At 38.6% G+C, this 21,346-nt stretch overlaps 1 protein-coding gene across 1 annotated transcript in view; it reads left to right on the top strand.

Annotated features, from left to right (window-relative positions):
• ZNF385B (zinc finger protein 385B) overlaps positions 1–21,346 on the top strand; it is a 357,510-nt gene that overhangs the window by 90,763 nt on the left and 245,401 nt on the right. Inside the window, exon 3 of the mRNA XM_054723048.1 lies at positions 7,963–8,277. Within this exon, the coding sequence (XP_054579023.1) occupies positions 7,963–8,277 (315 nt within the window). The remainder of the gene's footprint in view (positions 1–7,962; positions 8,278–21,346) is intronic.

The following is a 21,346-nucleotide window of genomic DNA, read 5'->3' as shown; positions in this document are numbered from 1 at the left end:
TCAATTGAAAAGTTTGGCTCTAACATATTTATATATTTGAACTTTTAGCAAGTGTGTGTTGTTGAACCAGAATTATGTGAAAACAATACATGCATTTAAAAAGACTAGAAATAAATAACAAAATATGGTTAACTTTGATGGTAGGAACATAGAAAAATTTCCCCTAATTATTTTCTGCTCTTTGTATTTTCCAAAATCTCTAGAGTGATATAAATTACTTTTATAATGAGTAAAAATTAAATCAATGCAAAAATGTGTCTAGATGATATCTAGAGAGAGTATGACTGGAGATTAGACTTTGTGACATGGTCTCTTCAGTTTAACTACACTTTCCCACATAGAAAAAGCCAGAAAACACTATTCTTGTTTGTAAATTTGTTAAGATGACCTGGGATTTCAATGAACTGAGAACATTACTTGCTTGATGGATGGGTCCGATCTGTGTGGAGCAATCTATGGAATTACTCAAGTTCCCTTCCATGCCAAAGAAGGTGTAATGGCAGGTACCCAGGGAGCCAGGAGAGCTTGTTCTTGCTTCACAGGAAGACCTGCTGGAGTGGCTCCAGGGCCTGTCTGCTCATAAAGGTGTTTAAGGTTGCTGTGGGAGGAACCAGGCTGCAGCGTCTGCCCTTGCCCAGGTCTCCATGCTTGGTTATGATTTCAGGTTCTCTCTCCTGTGTTCTGCTGTCTCATGCCATTCTCGGGTGCCAGGTAGAGCAGTGGGTGAGTGGAATTGGCTTTCCTCATTATGAAGAAGTCTACATAGCTCAGTCAATAAGCATTGTTCTTTCTTATAGCTACAGGCACACCTTTTTGTGTTAAAATCAGTATTTGCCCAAGGCCAAAGCCTAAAACATCATTAAAAATAAATTTTAAGGTATGGAAATAGAAATTGTATTATATTATTAGTTTAAAAATTATTTAATTATCTCTTTGAGGTAATAATTTTGAGGTAGCAAAGCTGACCTTTTACTGTTGTGTGTGTGTGTGTGTGTGTGTGTGTGTGTGTGCGCGCGCGCGCGCGCGCGCACGCGCACACACCTGTGTATGCTGTTTTATTCGTTTGCTCTGCTGGGTTATGGGATTTTTTTTCTTTCTTTTTAATTGACATACACCACTATATAAGTTTAAGGCATATAGCATGATCATTTGAATTACATATGTCATGAAATAATAGTTGTAATAGGTTCAGCTAACATTTATCTCATATAGATACAACATAAAGAAGCTGAATTAATTATAACCATATTTTTATTTTGCCAAAGGTTCATGGAACACCTTTTAAGTGCTGGGCATCTGATTGGCTTAGGATCTACAATAATGAAAGAGAATAAAATAACCTTGTTTGATTTACAGTTGGGTAACTCGAATGCCTCGGGCTATTTACCTATTATATTACCTAATTCAAAATAGTTCAAACCTTTTCCCTACTTAATGCAAGACTTTCAATATGTTATCAGCTTGCCCTCTTGCCCACTTTTTTGAACACCTGAGATACACCAACAAGTCAGTTGTTATTCAACATCTCAACCAGCTGCCTGGTCTGGACCACGGCATCATTCTTTTGTCAGTAACATCTGCAGCCTCCCGCTGCTGCTGTCCCATGCAGGGCTGTAACCCTGGGTGCCTTTCCAGACTCTCACAATTTCCTGCACTATCAGAAAGAGCAGCTGTGATGTTTGCATGACTTCACTCATGGCTTTAGGATTTCAAAAGAATAAAGGAAAGAAAATATAAGAAAAACAAGCCTCCATTCTTGTTACTAGATAGGGAGATTCTCTGAGTTCACAGTAAAAGCCCTCCCTGCCCCCTCATAGGCATCTCTGTTATGCAATCTTCTCTGCTCAGGCTCAGGCCCATCTCCATGGTTCAGGGATCCATTAACTTTCCCACAAAGGGAATGTTAGGACAAGTCTCTAATATCTGGATCACAGTCACCTGTCTCCCAAGGCCCAGCGACAGTCAGCTACAGGCTCATCCCTCTACCGGTCTATTTCCTGCTCCTGTGAATCATTTTAGACCAGTGGTTCTTAACCTTTCTAATGCCGCAACCCTTTAACCTTTTGTACTCAACAAGGTTAGCATTAGAATAAAGGAATTGAGAAAAAAGCAAGCGAGTGCAAAGGGTTAATACAGTTCCTCATGTTGTGGTGACCCCCAACCATAAAATTATTTTTGTTGCTACTTCATAACTGTCATTTTGCTACTGTTATGAATCGTAATGTAAATATCTGTGTTTTCCGATGGTCTTAGGCGACCCTGCTAGCGGTTCTCAACCTGTGGGTCGCCTAAGACCATCGGAAAACACAGATATTTACATTACGATTCATAACAGTAGCAAAATGACAGTTATGAAGTAGCAACAAAAATAATTTTTTTGGTTGGGGGTCACCACAACATGAGGAACTGTATTAAAGGGTCGCGGAATTAGAAAGGTGGAGAACCACTGTTTTAGACGGACACTGGAAAGATCTCTTCCTTTGTGGCAATCCTGCACCCATCCACAGAGGTATGGTCTTTTCCTTTTAGGTCATGAGATAATTCAGAACATCCGTACTTTTCCCAAAGTTGAGTTGATTAATTTGAAATAATCACAAATATGGGGCTTAAAAGGTGTAGTCCAATTTGAGCATCAGCAATCTTAGGTTATTCTTCTTTCTAAGGTAAGAGGCATTCATGTGCTTACTGGATTCCATTCCCCACCCATCTCTTCTAGTGAAGTGCTTGAATAAGAAAACACATCTCCCAGTATCTAACAAAAACTTTTAGGGACAATAACATTTAAATTGACTTACAGAGGGAAAAAATGTGTGAAAGAAAATATAATTTGCAGAGATGATACTGTGCTGCAGTGAAAACAACTTTTTATATAATTATGTAAAGCAGATTAAGCTCCTCGGACCACATTATCTCCAGAATCTATGGTTTACTTTCACATCTCCACTTAACTGGATGATCCTTTAAGAGGTTTTCCCCAAAACAAAAGAGCAGTGTTCCCTCAAAGCTGAATTTAAATCTTTTCCTCAAGGGAAACAAACTGCTAGAAACATTAAAATGTCAGTTTCTCTTATTCAGCAATTAGTGTCAAAATCTCTTGGGATTCACTTTAGGCCAGAGCACCCCATTAAGATCTATTTTACTAGATATAATTCAATAAGGTGTCAGTAGGCTATCAGAAAAACATCTCAGATAGATGAACTGCCTACTGAAATCAAGCACTAAGCAATAATTTCAGCCCAATACAATGAAGTTAAAATGCTGCAGAAGTGTGCTCAGAGTACCTCGGGGGCTGGTAAGCAAAGAATTCTCCGGAGTCACTCTCCTGAGCAAGAAGTATCAATGCTGCTTCCTCTGGTTTATTTTACGCTCTTTATTTTTTAAGATTCTTTATTTTATTCATTTTTTTTTTTTAGCCACCGTAGTTCCCATATATGAATTCTATTATAACATAAATACTGAAACATACCAAAAAATGAACATACTCTACTGACCTCTTAATTTTCCCAAAAAATTGAATTTGAGGAAAGGTGGTTGTTTTTAGCCTGATACCCAAGAAGTCAACTTTTTACCTTCGTTCTCTGTGTGCTTTTATCTTACCCAGCTAGGATTAATAAATTGGGGCTTGGCAGACAGAACACACATTCCCCATCACCCAGGCAGGACTTCTTTCCTACAGTGCCTCATTTCATTTTAAAGCTTTCTTTCTAACTACTTAAAATAAATATATATTTAAATAAATCTAAAGCATGATTCATTTCTAGGACAAATAGCAATCAGAAAAGCACAGGTAACCCAACAGGTTTTATCTTTTTATAAGATAATACAAAGAAATCTTTTTTTTTTTTTAGATTTCAAATTTAAAAGTCATGAAGTATGTCATGTTCTTGTGAACTACAGTGTGTTAATTAGCACTGGGCAAGGCCAGCCATGTCCAAAATGTTAAATATTAAGACCAAAGTGTCATTAGTCCTCAGCTGAGTCAAGGATCTTGGTTGCTTGAGCTGAAATGTAACACTCAGACTTCAGTGATTCAATGACAGTGTGTCTGACCTGGCCTTGCCAGGTTAAAAGTTATTTGTTTTCTTTGTTTTACAATGGATTGGTTTTTCTAGACAGGGAATGATATATTAATGATGAACTCTTTTAAAAAATTATCTCTTTTTTTTCCATTGGTGCATTTTGTTTAATTTAATAAATCTTTATTGTTCAGATTATTACAGTTGTTCCTCTTTTTTGCCCCATAGCTTCCCTCCACTCTTACCCCCCCACACACTGTCCTCATCCATAGGTGTATGATTTTTGTCCAGTCTCTTCCCGCACCCCCCACACCTCTTTCCCCCTGAGAATTGTCGGTCCACTCCCTTTCTATGCCCCTGATTCTATTATATTCACCAGTTTATTCTGTTCATCAGATTTTTTTATTCACTTGATTTTTAGATTCACTTGTTGATAGATATGTATTTATTGTTCATAATTTTTATCTTTACCTTTTTCTTCTTCCTCTTCTTAAAGAATACCTTTCAGCATTTCATATAATACTGGTTTGGTGATGATGAACTCCTTTAGCTTTTTCTTATCTGTGAATCTCTTTATCTGCCCTTCAATTCTGAATGAAAGCTTTGCTGGGTAGAGTAATCTTGGTTGTAGGTTCTTGTTATTCATCACTTTGAATATTTCTTGCCACTCCCATCTGGCCTGCATAGTTTCTGTTGAGAAATCAGCTGACAATCGTATGGGTGCTCCCTGTAGGTAACTAACTGTTTTTCTCTTGTTGCTTTTAATATTCTCTCTTTGTCTTTTGTTCTTGGCATTTTAATTATGATGTGTCTTGGTGTGGTCCTCTTTGGATTTCTCTTGGTTGGGGTTCTGTGAGTTTCCTGGACTTGTAAGTCTATTTTTTTCACCAGGTGGGGGAAGTTTTCTGTCATTATTTCTTCAAATAGGTTTTCAGTATCTTGCTCTCTCTCTTCTTCTGGCACCCCCATAATTCTGATGTTGGTATGCTTGAGGTTGTCCCAGAGGCTCCTTACACTATCTTCATATTTTTGGATTCTTTTTTCTTTTCTGGTTGAGTGTTTTTTGCTTCTTTGTATTTCAAATCTTTGACTTGATTCTTGCGATCCTCTAATCTAGTGTTAGATCTTTGTATAATATTTTTTATTTCAGTCAGTGTATGCTTAATTTCTAGTTGGTCCTTTTTCATATCCTCAAGGGTCTCACTAAATTTATCAGCCTTTTATAGAAAATTCTTGCAAAACCTTATAACCGTGGTTTTGAACTCTATATCCAGTCATTTGCTTTCCTCCATTTCTTTCATTTGTGATCTGTTTGTTTGTCTCCACATTTTGACTGCTTCCCTGAGTTGGTAGGGTAGCTTTGTGTGCTAGGTGTCCTATAGGGTCCAGTGGCTCAGCCTCCCCAGTTACCTAAGGTGGACACTCTTGGTGCACCCCTTTGTGGGCTGTATGCACAGTCTTGTTGTAGTTAAGCCTTGATTGTTGTTGGTATCACTGGTAGTAATTGACCTCCAGGCCAATTGGCTGTGAGGATCAGCTGTGTCTGTGCTGGGAGAACTTCTGTGCTGGAGACACCCTTATGAGACTAGACTTGCAAAAGCCTCTGTGCTCAGCTTGCATGGGGCGGAGTCTCAGGGTGGAGCAGACCGCATTGGTTTCCTGTCAGCCCTGCCCTAATAGGCCTCTGTGTCTCAGTGTCCCGTGGTAATCACCTCTGAGAGAAAGCCGCCCTTGAGTTCCGCCTGCTGCCAGACAGTCCAGTTTCTCCCCGAATGAGTCTGGGTCCCCAGAGTCTCGCCCAGAACTGGAGTTCAGTGCAGTTGGGAGCTTTTGTCTCCCACTCGCTTGAGAAAGCCAGCCGCACACTCAGTTGCCAGCCCTCTCCACGCGCACACCTCCATACCTCTGCCTTCCGCAGCTCCTGTGTGTCTCAGTGTGCTTTTCTCTTTCCTTCTAGTTGTAGAATTTCCACTCAGTCAGCCTTCCTGTGGTTCTGGATGATGTCCATTTTGTCTTTTAGTTGTAGTTTTGAAATTGTTGTGTGAGGCAGTAGTTTAGGTGTTTACCTATGTTGCCATCTTGGTTTCTCCCCCAAAATTATCTCTTTATCAATTAGTTCAGTTAATTCTTAAGATACATTTTAGTATTTTAAGAGAGAACATAAAGTAATCCTATCTAATAAAGAGGGAATATACAAATTGAGAACCACTAGCAGGGTCGCCTAAGACCATCGGAAAACACAGATATTTACATTACGACTCATAACAGTAGCAAAATTACAGTTATGAAGTAGCAACGAAAATAATTTTATGGTTGGGGGTTACCACAACATGAGGAACTGTATTAAAGGGTTGCGACATTAGAAAGGTTGAGAACCACTGCTATAGGGCGTATGGGTGTAAATGAGGAGTTCTTTCTGGCATGCTGTGTGAATATAATCAATGTCTGTCTTCATGGTCATACCCGGTGCTATAACTCATTTTCAACTGGTGAGCACTCCAAATATGGACTGGTGTCTACTTGCTCTTTCCTTCCCCTAGAGCTCCATGCCAACTTGGATCAACACAACTTCTCAAAGCCAATACTTTTCAACCTCTTGTGTTTTTCCCATAGGCAGAAATCCTTCACAAGCCATGTTCCTGTGTTTATCTGAATCCTTCATGGCACAGTACTGTCCACCTCAGCCAATTCTTTCTCTTGCATCCCCCTTTTCCTCAGGTTTTGACCAGTATTCCCAGACTCTTGTACTCCTCTTTCTTCCATGAGAGTGTCATTTTCTTTATTCTAATTGAGAATCAAAAACCTGGCAATAATTACACTAAGTATGAAAATCCTGGTAATCCTGGTATTGCTAAAATGAAGACATTATATATGTTACAGTAGAACTGAACAAGATACAAAGTCAAGGCTGTCTTCATCAGCTAAGGTCCTTGAGGTACTAAAAAGTCTCCTTTAAAATCTTCACTTAAGTTATAATCTATCACTATACCCTTAACTAAATAAATGAAAAACTTAAGCACTTAAAAGTAAAGAAATTGTCTTAATCTGTTTTACTCTTTTTCAAATATTACTTTACCGTATATTGCATTTCTATTAGTTTGTATTTAAGATGTGCATTTCAACCTCATAAAAGGCTAAATTGATATTTATGGGCTATTCTGGAAACCTAAATACAATTTGTTTCACTACATCTAGAAGAAAATATGTTCAAATTCCCACTGGCTTTTGGAATGCAACCAAATAGAAGGTTGCAGACATACTGTGTTTTGGTCTTTGTTACTTGCCTCCTCCACTGGTTAGGGCTTGTGTCTGTTTGCAGGTGTGTATCTGTATGTCTGTTATATATATCTTTGTGTCTACACATACACCTTTCACAGTTCTGGGTTCATAACATCATTTATTCCTTCCTTTCTTCAATAAATATTTGAATTCCTATTATGTAAAAGGTCTGTTTTAGGCCTAAGGGATATCCAGAAATGAGGTTACGGCCCTCAGAGAATTTACACTCTATTGGAGAATAGACATAAACCAAATAATTGCACAAACACATATAAAATGCATGGGTAATAGATGCTATGAAGGGAGGCCACACAGCACTATTCAAGCATGGCACCAGAGATCTGCCTTGTCTCCAGGCTCAGGCTGTTTCCTGGAGAGGGTGCTGCTCCAGCTAAGATCTCAGGGGTGGGCCAGGGTTGAGAAAAGGCCTTGAGAAGTGGTGGGAGGAGGGGTAAAGGTGGAGTAAAAGTGCTCCAGATAGAGGGAGTTCATGTTCAAAGACCTTATTTGCTCAGTTAGGTTCTCTTGATAGTTTTTTCCAAGAGTGACCACTGTGTAGCTGGGAGACTTTTAGCTTCAGCCATATAGTGAAAATTAATTGTAATCATACTAGAAAATAAGAAGGCACATAGTTCACAAGCTGTGATACCTCTTTTTTTTTTTTCAGGTATGAAGTACTACTTAAGCCCTGACAACTACCCTGAAGATGGAATTATGAATATGGCAACTTTTCTGCGGGGCTTTGAAGACAAGAGGATAAAAAATGACCGGCCTGAGGACCAGTTCAGTAAAGAGAAAAAGAAAATCCTGTTCTCCTTCTGTGAGGTGTGCAACATCCAGCTGAACTCTGCAGCCCAAGCCCAGGTCCATTACAACGGCAAATCCCACCGCAAGCGCGTCAAGCAGCTGAGCGATGGGCAGCCGCAGCCCCCGGCTCAGGGTGCGGGGCCGCTGCTGGCCAGCCCCAGCGCCACCAGCACAGGTAGGCAGCAGGGCCGCGGGCTCCGATTACACTGGGAGGAAAGCTTCTGTTCTAGAACATGAAGGCTTTAGAGCAAGACTTATCTTTCACCGTAAAGCTACCCCCATAATAATCTGTATTCTTTTCCCTACAGGTAAAATCCAAGAGCTGTTTGTTACTTCTCAGTATATATTTATTATTATCATATACATATTATTTTAGACACAGATACATATACAGATACACACAAAATTTGTGCATTGGGCCATTGGCTTGGTTCCGTACCCCCAGAGTGTGTAAGCATTTCTTAAAGTATTTTAAAATGTGTTTAAAATGGATCAGTGACGTCAATATTTTGCTCTCTGTAAAATTAGGCTATGTTGGGTTCCCTCTGCCTGTTTTCTATTGGGTAGCATACTACTTGATAGTGTATAAAAAGCTGCAGCCCTATTTATAACACCCCACGATGCAGGAAAGGAGCATTAATCTTGTGTGGTAGACTCGTTACATTCTTTTAGAGAGTTGCCAGCCACAGCGCTTTCGTGCGGGCGGTGTTCTAACAATAGGAACGGGCATTGCCAAAGCCAGCCAGGCTTACCTCTGAGATCGCACCACCGCAGCACTTCCCTGCCTCTTGCCTCTCACCCTTTCCCGTGGGCTGGGTACAGGCAGAAGCTTTGGGGTTTTTACATTTCTGCATCTGCCCTGAATTCTACACAGTCTTTAAAATCTTTTATCTTATCCTTGGGCAGAGCTTCCTCCTCCTCCACATTGCTGGGATGGCATATCTTCACCGTGACATAACTAAAGACATGTTATCCAGGGTGAAGATTCTACAAAAAGTGAACCTTCTACCCAGGTTTACCTGGGAGGCCAAGATGAGCCTCCTCCTGCCTGTGGAGGAAGAGCTCCAAATTCCACTCTAGCCCGTGTCTGCCCTGGTGACAGGCAGACCTGAAGGGAGATGATGTTGGAATTTCGCGCGGGGCTGTTCCATGGTTCTTGGTTTTGTGAAGTTATGACATAATCCTTATGAAACTCCAGGGTAAATTTTTGTATGTGTGCTGTGGATACATATTTTTTTATATTTCAAGTTAACCTAACTACTTTATAGCAATTTAATTTCATTATATTATTTCCCCAGTCGATACTGGTCATGCGGTGAAAGACTTACAGGAATTTATAGGATGCACGCTTAGTAGGGAAATTATTTTTTTCATTTTGTGTTTATGTATAATTATAATCAGTATAAATATTGACAGGTAACATTAATGTATCTGTACTTTATATATCAAAAATTAATTTACATATTAAAAATATAGTTGGTGTTAGGTTAAGACTGATTTCTGTTTTATATCTAAATCAAGGAACAAATAACCCTGAGTAAAGGTTTGAATTACATCCAAATATCCATGCCTAAAATGAAGTTAACCTATAGCTTCTGATAAGTAATATTAGTAGCTAACATTACCTAAGCATTTTCTAAGGGCCATATTCTGGTCCTAAGAAGCTTACTGGAATTTTCTCACTTAATCCTCTCATTAACCCTGAGGTAGTTACTATGATTATTCACTACTTACAGACTAAGAATGGAGAGATAAAACCACCTGTCCAAGTTTATATGGCATGGAAATGGCAGATCTAGAGTTCCAACCACAGTTAATTAATAGTGAGGTGATTATTCTTCATCACTATTTTCCTGCTGTTTCCTGCCATGCAGTGACACTCAGGTTAAATTCAGACCTGTGTGCTGTCATATGTTTGTGGTCATGAATGGTTGCTTGCATAGCAAACTCTTTCACTTTGATGGGTCTTGAAAACAGACATATAAATCTCGATTCATTAATTTCTCTATTGTCCTCCCATGCTAGTGAAATTAGCTGGCTGACATAAAATAAGTTTAGCAAAGATATATACAAATAATTATAGATGTATTCTATAAGTAAAACATAGATCATCATCTAAAATAACACAGTAAATTAATATATAGAAAAATGGATAAGAAAATTAGACAGATTTTCAAGTCTATATATTGGGCATAAAGGACAATTTTCATATACTGATTCCAAAATATTAGATGTGTCCTGAATATCCAGTAGGAGGAAGATTAAATACCTAATAGTACACTTATAAAACGATGACAGAAACCATAGTCATTAAAATTATCTCTCTGGCTCAGCCGGTGTACCTTTGTGGTTGAGCATTGTCCCCTGAGCCAGGAAGTCATGGTTCAATTACTGGTCAGAGGACATGCCTGGGTTGTGGGCTTGATCCCCAGTAAGGGGCATGCAGGAGGCAGTCGATCGATGATTCTCTCTCATCATTGATGTCTTTATCTCTCTCTCTCCCTCTCTTTTCCTCTTTCTGAAAATCAATAAAAACATATTTTTAAAAATTACCTTTCTGAGGAATACCTAATGACAGGGGAAACTGTCCATGATATCATGCTAAGTGAAACAGCAGGAACTTAAGTGGATTATACCTTAGTGTTGTGCCTGTGCATGTTATTTACTGTTTAGAGTCTCAACTCAATGAGAAGCAAGCCTGACATGGTTTTATTTTTTCAGTCACTGTCCTCAATTTTGATCTATCACATGTATGTTTCCTGCTGGGTAGCAGCTTCCTTACCACCTTTTCTGCCCAGATCTTCTCAATTTTGTATTTTCAGAGGGACTGTTTGATTTAGAAGATTTGGTTCTATTTATAAAAACTTCCATGCCATAACCAAATTAAGATATGCTTAGCCAGACCCTGGAGTTTAGAGTGAATGGTGGGGCACAATTGGCTTTCATTCTGCTCCTCTGTCTACCTGCCCTTTCACCCAGGTGGTGAGGAAACATGGAGGAATGGTGGGATGGAGGTGTTCTTGCCTTATAGACTTGGCAAGGCTGCGATGCTGTTCTTGGTAAATGATTGCTATTCTGGTTGTCTCTGAGGGTCATAGGTGCTCCTAACAGACCCTGTGTTCCCTTGGGGATTGGGAGTCCCTGAGATTTAGCTGCATCTCCCAGCTCACCCCTAGTTGAAAACAAAAGGCCCCATTCCTCAACCACATGTACCTCTTTTTCCCACATTGCGGCAGATGACGATACTGTGTCCTCTCTTCTCATTTACATACCAACTATTAGGGCTTGAGGTCATATACAGAACCAATCTGACAACTAACATTCCTCTTGAAAACTCAGAGCTGGTGAGGCCCAGGCAGGTAGAGATGGAGTGGGGTGTGGGGGCTCCTCTGTATTTCTCTACTCTGCTCAAGTAGCATAGGGAAGACTGGCAAGTCCATGGACAAAGCAGGCACCTAATTAGGGAACAAAATGCTCGTCTCCCTTTTATGCCAGTTGCTTGGCTATAGGGGTGTTAAGGGCTGAATTTTGTTTCCCCTTCAAAAAATATTTTGGAGTCCTAATCCTCAGAATGTAACCTTATATGGAGATAGAGTTTTTGCAGAGGAAATTAATTTAAAATGAGGTCATTGGGATTAGGTTGACCTTGATCCAATGTGATAGATGTCCTTATAAAAGGGGGAAATTTATAGGAATTTATAGAGACAGGCACACACAGAGGGAATATGATATGAACAGGAACAGGAACAAGGGGGCCATCTGCAAACCAACAAAAGAGGCTGAGAATTGATTTCCCCTCCGAGTCCTCAGAAGGAGCCAACACTGCAACACCTTGCTATCAGCCTTCTCACCTCCGGAACTGTGAAACGACCCATGGCTATTGTTAAGCCACCCAGTTTGGGGGTACTTTGTTACAACGGCCCTAGCCAGTTAATAGAGGGAGGAAAATGAAAACCTATTTTCTCCCCAAATGACAGAAGAGGCAATAGTAGAGAAAATTTTCCCCATATCTGTTAATTTTAGAGGTGACGTCCCCTCCTCTTTGTCAGTATTATTATATTGTTGGGGTTGGCAGGGCAGGGGTAGGACTTGGCTTCAAGGAGTGATGATTGAGACTTGAGCCATTTCTCTGCATTAGTGACTGATACCTAACCACTGGCAATTCTTCCAGTATACTTAGGAGTTAGGGTGTTTACAGAACCTTTAGATCTCAGCTTCTGGAAGAACAGGATGATTCTCAGAGTGCAACTAAAACCATTCCGTGTGTGTGTGTGTGTGTGTGTGTGTGTGTGTGTGTGTGAGAGAGAGAGAGAGAGAGAGAGAGAGAGAGAGAGAGAGAGAGAAGGAGAGAATATAATTTTTTTTTCCTGAGAAAAAGATTAATGATAAGTAGCAGCAAGATCCCTTTCCCAGCACTGTCCCCAACCAAATATTGTAAGAATACTCTGGGCAGCAAAAAAGAGAATTGAAGGGGAAGCAAAGAGACCTGAGATAACTTAGCCTGTATGTGAAGGATCCCTGTTCCTTTCCCCATCCAGTCTCAGGGGGTGGGTGGAAATAGTAGAAACCACAGGTGGCTTTAGACAAAGTATTTGCATGCTTCTGTTCCTCAAAAGTTATACAAATACAGTAAGACCCTGGTGTTCCCAGCCCCTAACCAGGGTGGGCAGATGGACCCGAGGCAGTCTCCTGATTTTCTGTGGGCTTAGTGAGCATGGAGGCTGCTGAGTGAAATTGGGATAGAACTAAACAGTGCTAAGAGAAGAATTTATAGCAATAAGTGCTTATATTAAAAGCTGTGATGCATTTACACCATGGAATGCTATGCAGCAGTAAAAAAGAAGGATCTCTTACCCTTTGAGACAGCATGGAGGAACCTGGAGAGTATTATGCTGAGTGAAATAAGCCAGCAAGAGAAAGACAGCTATCACATGATCTCACTCATATGTAGAATCTAAAAAACAAAATAAACTGATGAATTAAATAGATCCAGAGACACAGAAACATGGAACAGACGGATGAATCTCAGAGGGAAGGTGGGGGTGGGTGGGTGGATGGAAGAGAATAACCAAAGAACTTATATGCATATATGCATAACCCATGCACACAGACAATAGGGTGGTAAAGGCCTGGGGTGGGGGATAGGTGGTGGGGGATAGGTACAGGCTAGAAGGGGTCTATAGAAAAAAAGAGGGGACATCTGTAATACTTTCAACAATAAAGATAATTTTTTAAAAATAGAATGTCATATATGCCTCATTTTCCCTTTCTGTCTGTGAACCTCCCAATGTATGTGGGATTCCCATATGTATGTATGTATGTACAAATTAAATTTAATTATTTTATCTTGAAAAAAAAGATAAAAGATCTCCAATAAATATGTCCCTACCTCAAGAAGATAGAAAAAAGAGAAAAAAATGAACTCAAGGAAAGCAAAGCTGGACAAATCTGAAGAAGTTTGGTAGTTTGTATTAATATCAACATCCTGATTATGATATTTTTCTGCAGTTTTACAGAATGTTGCCATCAACTGAAGCTGGATAAAGTGTTCAATGGAACTCTCTGTATTTATTCAACTGCATGTCAATTTATAATTACCTCAATATAATTTTCAGTTAAAAAAGTCATAATAAAGGTGATCACTAAAAATGTCCAGTCTTCTAATAGCATTATCAGAGATGACAATGAGCAAAAATTTTGGGGTTTGGCTTTTTAAAAATTATTATGTCTACTTTAAAGAGATTGTTACTAAAACACAATCTCCTTTTTTTTTTAAAGATAAGTGTCAAGAGAACCTAGATATCTAAATAAATTAATGATAGTATGGTATGCTAAGAACAATAATAGATCTATATAAGCTAGGTGTGGAACAGAGAAAGGAACAGTTAACTTTATAGAGGTCAGGAAAGACTTCCTAGGGGTGTTATTTGAGGTTAATATTCAAAAATAACTTTTGAGTTAGTCAAGAAAAAAACAACATTCCAGGCAAAGGGATATCAAAGCAAATGCATGTAGGAATAAATTATAAATCATTTATTATCATTGGAGTGAATTATGATTGGAAAAAGGGGAGAAGATCCCTGTGTCAAAGTAGGAAGTAGCTAGAATGAAAGGGTCTTCCTTGTCCTGTGGAAACTGAGGCATAGGAAAAACACAGTTGCCCAAACACACATATGAAAAAGTATGGAACAGCTGCTGGGATTCAGAGGTCTCCTAAGTTCTCTTTCTATTGTACGCTGGTTTATGGCAACCTGGAGCCTCACCATCGAGTCTAGACAGCCCAGCTTAGGTGTTGTTTCACCACATGGCCGCCCAGAGGTTATTTTTCCATGACCCACATACAACTTCCAAGTCCAGATAAAATTGACCATTATTTATTCTCTATGTATCCTTCCCTCTGCTGGCAAAGGCTGCCCCTATTCTTTATCCTGGGTGCCTACTGCTGTAAAATTTCTCCATCAGTCCCTAGTACATTCACCCTTTTGTTCTCTGAGGTGAACCTGAATTTAAAAACTGTAAAGCAGTTGGTGTGTGAGTGACTGATATTCTAACCCAGTGGTTCTCAAATTTTTGCTTGCACCAGAATCACCTGCAAAGGTATGTTAAAATGCAGAGTATGTTAAAAAGGCAGATTGCTGGGCTCCATACCCAGAGTTTCTGATTCCGTAGGCCTGGGGCGGAACCTGAGAACTTGAATTTCTAACAGGTTCTCAGATGATGAAGTTGTTCCTGTTCCGAAATAGTGAGAACACCAATCTAACACATTGAGGGGGAGTTATACCTGAAAAGGAGCTTCTACCTTAAATAAACCTGTAATTGGGAAATGGTCAGAGAAGAGAAAGGCAGCCTTTTTGTGTGTACCCACTGACCCATGGAAAGAGAGGGATGATGTTGTGGAAATAGAGTGCATAGCCCCCTAACCCCATCAGCCAATCCTCACCCCTAACTGTGAGCTTTATAAGCAACTTTGCACCTTCTACAGTAGCATGAAAACAGTGAGGGTGGACTGAGAGGCTGCGGTCACATGGATGAATGGGGGCTCACCTTGTGCCAGGTATTGTGCAAAGGAGGTTACCTCATTTGAATCCTCATAACAGATTTATGAAGAAGGTACTATTATTATGACATACAATGTGGGTGAGGAATAAAGAGGTTAGATAACAGCTGGATTTAGAATAAGTCGGCCTAATTCTGTGGCCTGATTCCTCACTATGGTGTTATTGCCTTTCATTTACAGATAAATGTTAGACTGAACAGCAATTGCGTAGTTTGTGCTTACAGTTTACTGCTCAGATAGGGTACCTGATGTGGAAGTTGAATCAGAAAACAGAGGACCGTTCTTCTCTCTCGGATGCAGCCTGTTTATGTGATAAGGCCAGCTTTTGCTGTTTAGAGACTTTCCCTAAACATCATTCAGCAATACTTGATACCCTGATACCTTCTTCCTTCCCATCAGAAACAGGTAAATCACCAAATATAGTAATAAATATTAACTTTGTATTTTTTTTACATCCTTAAGAAGCATTTGCACCTGTCGTGGAGAATCAAGTTGCCCCAAGGATTATGGTTGTGATGATTACTTGTGTTCTGGGGCTCTTGGGATCCACATTTCCTCATAATGGGAAGGTATTCTCTCTTAGGGGGAGATCTCTGATCCTGCCTTTGACACTATTTTGGCACAAGTAATATTTAATTAAAACTATAAAACATCAAGCTCAGAATATGAAGGTTCTGCTGAATTGTGGTAAGAGTGACACATCTGTACTTGATTTTGAGATGCACTGGAGATGTAGGTTATATGAAATTACTGAATAATGACTTCAGTCCTCATGGCCCAATAAGATAGAAATAATTTTCCTCATATTGTAAATAAGGAAACAGAATTAGAGATATTTGGAGGCCTTTCCTAAGGCCACACAAAGATTCAAAGTCTAATATCTGTCTTGAATTCTACATTACCTCTCATAAATTTTTACAACATATTTTTCAAAAAGTAATAATGAAAAGAATTCGTGACTATTTCCTTATTATCTAATGTTTGTTTTTCCCAGTTGCATACTAACTAATATGCACATTTTCTTGCTCACCTTAAATTAATTCCAAAAGAATTTCGAATCACATTTAAGGTTAAGCTTTTAAGACAGAACAGGAGTTAGTAAAGCAAAGAGACTGGAGAAGCGTGATTCAAAGGCAGTAAAGAGAATGTTTAGAATCTTAAATTGAGAAAAAATTTGGCATGTCTACAAACTTGAGAGTTGGTTAAAACTGAGTGAAAGAATTAGAAAGAAAAACAAAAGGAGTTGGAAGGTAGGCAGGAGTCATTAGAATTTTTTTTTAATGATGCTTTATTTTAATCATGATTCTATGGGTCAGAGATTGGAGCTTTTCTCAACTAGGCATTTCTTGTCCTGGACTCACTAGACATTACTCAGGTAGCCAGCACACTGATTGGGTTGGATGGCCTAAGACGCCTTTAATATATGTCTGCAATTAGTGTTGATGTAGGTTGGATCATGCTCACCAGTAGACCTTGTCTTTGAGTTGCATAGACAAGGCTTGTTACACAGAGGTCACAGAGCCGCATTTCAAGACAGCAAGAGCAAAAGCTGCAACCACTGCATTCTTTTGGTCAGAGCCAGTCACAAACCAGTTCAAATTCCAGTGATGGGGAACAGACTCTGCCTCTTGATGTGAGAAGTGGCATCTTTTATTTGGCCTTAAGAATTTTGAACTGTGCTTGAGTAGATTTTAAGTTGAGGACCCTTTGGAGGCAGTGGGAAGAAGGTAAATTTGATAAAACCAGGGGATTTTGCAGCAGGAAGTGGAGGGAATAGTTTGGAGGGGGAAATGAAAAACAAGATTAGGAGATGGGTTGTCAGTTGGAGCGTAGTGTGGAGTATTTTTTTCTTTGTTGCCATATTCTATGTTTCTCTTTGATGCTTCCAGGATCCTCAACTGTGTTTTTGCTTTCTCTTTTCTAATGATCTCTTATTTTTACTCCTATTCTACATTAAAGAAATCGCTAATAGGGTTAGGACACTGTGATAGGTATTCTGACTATTAAAATATGTGTATAAGCTTTAAAATACACAGGCCATTTTCCCCCACTGCATCTCCTATGTATTTAAAATGTAAAATTTGGCAGATCCAAAATGGCAGCAGAGTAGATAGATGTTACACTTACCTCTTCTCAGGACCAAAGTGGAATTACAGCTAAAATATACAGCAATCAATCTGAATAACCAACTGAAGACTAGCTGAAGACAAGTCTTATAACCAAGGACTTACAGAAGTCACATTGAGACTGGTAGGAAGGGCATTGATGTGAAAAGGTTGGCCCTGCTCCCATGGGCAGTGGCTGAGATTTTGGAGGGATATCTAAGGCTATAAGTTCCCCTGAGAAGAATGCGTTCTCAACCCCAAGCTGGGCTCCCCACCCAGAGCACAGAGCCAGGAATAGGTGCCCACATAACGTCTGGCCATGAAAATCAGCAGGCATTCTGACTACCAGGGAAAGACGACAGTCTGCTAGAGACACAGCTGCTCTCTTAAAAGGCCAACACACAAAATCTCATTCCCAGCCACTCACTCTGGGCTCCAGCAGAAGGAGGCTGGAGCAGATCTTCAAAAAAGAAAATCAACGAGAAAACAGTGGTCTTAAATGACACAGTAGATCAAATGGATTTAATTGGTATCTTCAGAGCATTTCACCCCAAAGCAGCACAATATACATTCTTTTCAAGTGAACATGGAACATTTTCTAGGATAGACCACATGTTAGGACACAAAACAAATCTTAATAAATTTAAGAAAATTGAAATCACATCAAGCATATTCTTTGACCATAAGGTATGAAACTAGAAATCAATGACAAGATAAAACACTGAAAAACACACAAAGATATGGAGGCTAAACAACATGCTACTAAACAATGAATGGGTTAACAATGACTATAAGGAAGGAATCAAAAGATACCTTGAAACAAATGAAAATGAGAACACAACAACCCCAAATCTCTGGGACAGTGAAAGGAGGCCTAAGAAGCATTACAGGCCTTTCTCAAGAAACAAGGAAAAATGTCAAATAAACAATTTAGCATTTCACCTAAAGGAACTAGAAAAAGAACAACAAACAAAGCCCAAAGTGAATAGAAGGAAGAAAATAATAAAGATAAGCACAGAAATAAAGGAAATAGAGTAAAACAAAACAAACAAAAAAGCACACAACAAAAAACAAACCCAATATTAAAGATCAATGAAACGAAGAGCAGTTTCTTTGAATAGATAAACAAAATTTATAAACCTCTAACCAAATTTATCAAGAAAAAAAGAGAGAGAACTCAAATAAGTAATATCAGAAATGAAAGAAGTAACAACTGACAAAAAGAAATACTAAGGATTTTAAGAAAATATTTTAAACAACTATATTCTAACAAATTGGACAGTCCAGGTGAAATGGATAAATTCCTAGAAACATACAATCTTCTAAGACATAATTAGGAAGAATCAGAAAATCTGAATGGAGATATTACAATATTGAAGCAATAATAATAATAATAATAATAATAATAATAATAAAGTCCCAACAAAATAAAGTGCTGGACCAGATGGCATCACAGTTGAATTTACCAAACACTCAGAAAAGAACTAACACCTGTCCTCAAACTATTCCAAAAAATTCAAGAGGAGTGAAGGCACCCAAACTCATTTTATGAGGCCAGTGTTATAACATTATCCTAATTCCAAAACCAGATAAAGATACCACAAAGAAAGAACATTATAGGCCAATATCCCTGATGAACATAGATACTAAAATCATCAGCAGAATGTTAGCAAACTGGATCCAGCAATACATTAAACATGATCAAGTGGGATTTATTCTAGGGATGAAAAGTTGGTATAATATCTACAAATCAAAAATGTGATACACCACATAACAAAATGAAGGATAAAAATCACTTGATCATATAAATAAATGTAGAAAAAGCATTTGATAAAATCCAGCACCCATTTGTAATAATAACTCTCAGCAAAGTGGGGATAGAGGGAACATACCTCAACATAATAAAGGCTATATGACAAATCCACAGTCAACATCATATGCAATGAGCAAAAACTAAAAGTGTTTCCCTTAAGATTGGGAACAAGACAGGGATGTCCACTTTCAGCACTTTTATTCAATGTGGTTCTGCAAGTCCTAGCCACAACAATCAGACAACAAGAAGAAATAAAACGCATCCAAATTGGAAATGAAGAAGTAAAACTGTCACTATTTGCAGATGACATGATACTATACATAGGGAACCGTAAAGTTCCTACCGAAGAACTGCTAGAACTGGTAAGTAAATTCAGTAAAGTAACAGGATACAAAATAAATATCCAGAAATCAGTTGCACTTTATATACCAATAATAAACTATCAGAAAGGGAAACTAATAAAACAATCCCATTCACAGTTGTTTCAAAAAATACCTAGGAATAAATTTAACCAAGGATGTAAAACACTTGTACTCGGAAAATTATATGACATTGAAGAAAGAAATGGAAGAAGATACAAATAAGGGAAGCATGTACTGTGTTCATGGATAGGAAGAAGTAACATCGTTAAAATGTCCCTACTACCCAAAGCAATCTATAGATTCAGTGCAACCCCTATCAAGATACCAATGGTGTATTTCACAGAATTAGAAAAATATTCCAAAAATTTATATGGATCCACAAAAGACCCTAAAATAGCCACAGCAATCTTAAGAAAGAATGGAGTTGGAGGAATCATGCTACCTGGTATCAAACTATACTATAAGGTTATAGTAATCAAAACAGCATGATATTGGCATAAAAACAGGACATATAGATCAATAGAACAGAATAGAAAGCCCAGATTGATATTTGACAAAGAAAGCAAGAATATACAAGGGGTAAAGATAGTCCATTTGGTGAATGGTATTGTGAAAATTAGACAGATAGGTGCAAAATAATGAAACTAGATCACCTTCTTACACCATACACAAGAATAAGCTCAAAATGGGTTAAATACTTAAATGTTAGACTTGAAACCATAAAAATCCTAGTAGAAAACATAGGCAGTAAAATCTTAGACATTTCTGGTAGCAGTATTTTTTCTGATATATTTCCTTGGGCAAGGGAAACAAAAGACAATGTAAACAAATGGGACTTCATCAAACTAAAAAGATTTTGCACAGCAAAGGAAACCATCAACAAAATAAAAAGGCAAACCATTGAGTGGGAGAACATATTCACCAATGATACATCTGATAAGGAGTTAATATCCAAAATCAATAAAGAATTAACTTAAATCAACACAAAAACAAAAAATAATCCAATTAAAAAACCTGAATAGACACTTCTCCAGAGAGGACATACAGATGGCCAATAGACACATGAAAAGATGCTTAATCATCAGAGAAATGAAAATTAAAATCACAATGAGATATCACCTCACCCCTATCAGAATGGCTATTAATAAATGAACAAACAACGTGTTGGTGAGGATGTGGAGAAAAGGGAACCCTTATGCACTGTTGATGAGAATGCAGATTGGTGGAAAGCAGTATGGAGTTACCTCAAAAAATAAAAATAAAAATGAACTGCCTTATGACCCAGTGATTCCACTTCTGGAAATATATCTGAAGAAACCCAAAACACTAATTTGAAAGAATATATACAGCTATATGCTCATTGCAGCATTATTTGCAATAGCCAAGATATGGAAGTAGCCCAAGTGCCCATCAATAGATGAGTGGATATAAAAAGCTGTGGTACATTTACACAATGGAATATTACTCACCTGTAAAAAAGAAGGTGGGCCTGGAGAGTATTATGCTAAGTGAAATAAGTCAGTCAGAGAAAGACAAGTACCATATGATTTTACTTATATGTGAAATCTAATGAACAAAATAAACTAGCAAACAAAATAGAACTAGACTCATATATACAGAGGACAAACTGAAAGGTATCAGAGGAGTGGGAAAAAGGTGAAGGGATTAAGCCAAAAATACATTGCCCCTGCTGGCTTTGCTCAGTGATTTAAATGTCAGCCCACAAACCACAGGTTCTATTCCCCATCCAGGGCGTATACCTTGGTTGCAGGTTAGATCCCCTGCCTGAGTTGGGGCATGTGCGGGAGGCAACCTGTCCATGTGTCTCTCCCACATCTATATTTCTCTCTCTCCCTCTCCTCCCTCCCTTTCACTCTCTCTCTAAAAATCAATGGAAAAAATATCCT

The sequence above is a fragment of the Eptesicus fuscus genome, chromosome 11 (genome assembly GCF_027574615.1).
Source record: "Eptesicus fuscus isolate TK198812 chromosome 11, DD_ASM_mEF_20220401, whole genome shotgun sequence".
Taxonomy (NCBI): domain Eukaryota; kingdom Metazoa; phylum Chordata; class Mammalia; order Chiroptera; family Vespertilionidae; genus Eptesicus; species Eptesicus fuscus.
The sequence above is the reverse complement of the archived record's forward strand: the minus strand, read 5'-3'. Positions and strand labels throughout refer to the sequence as shown.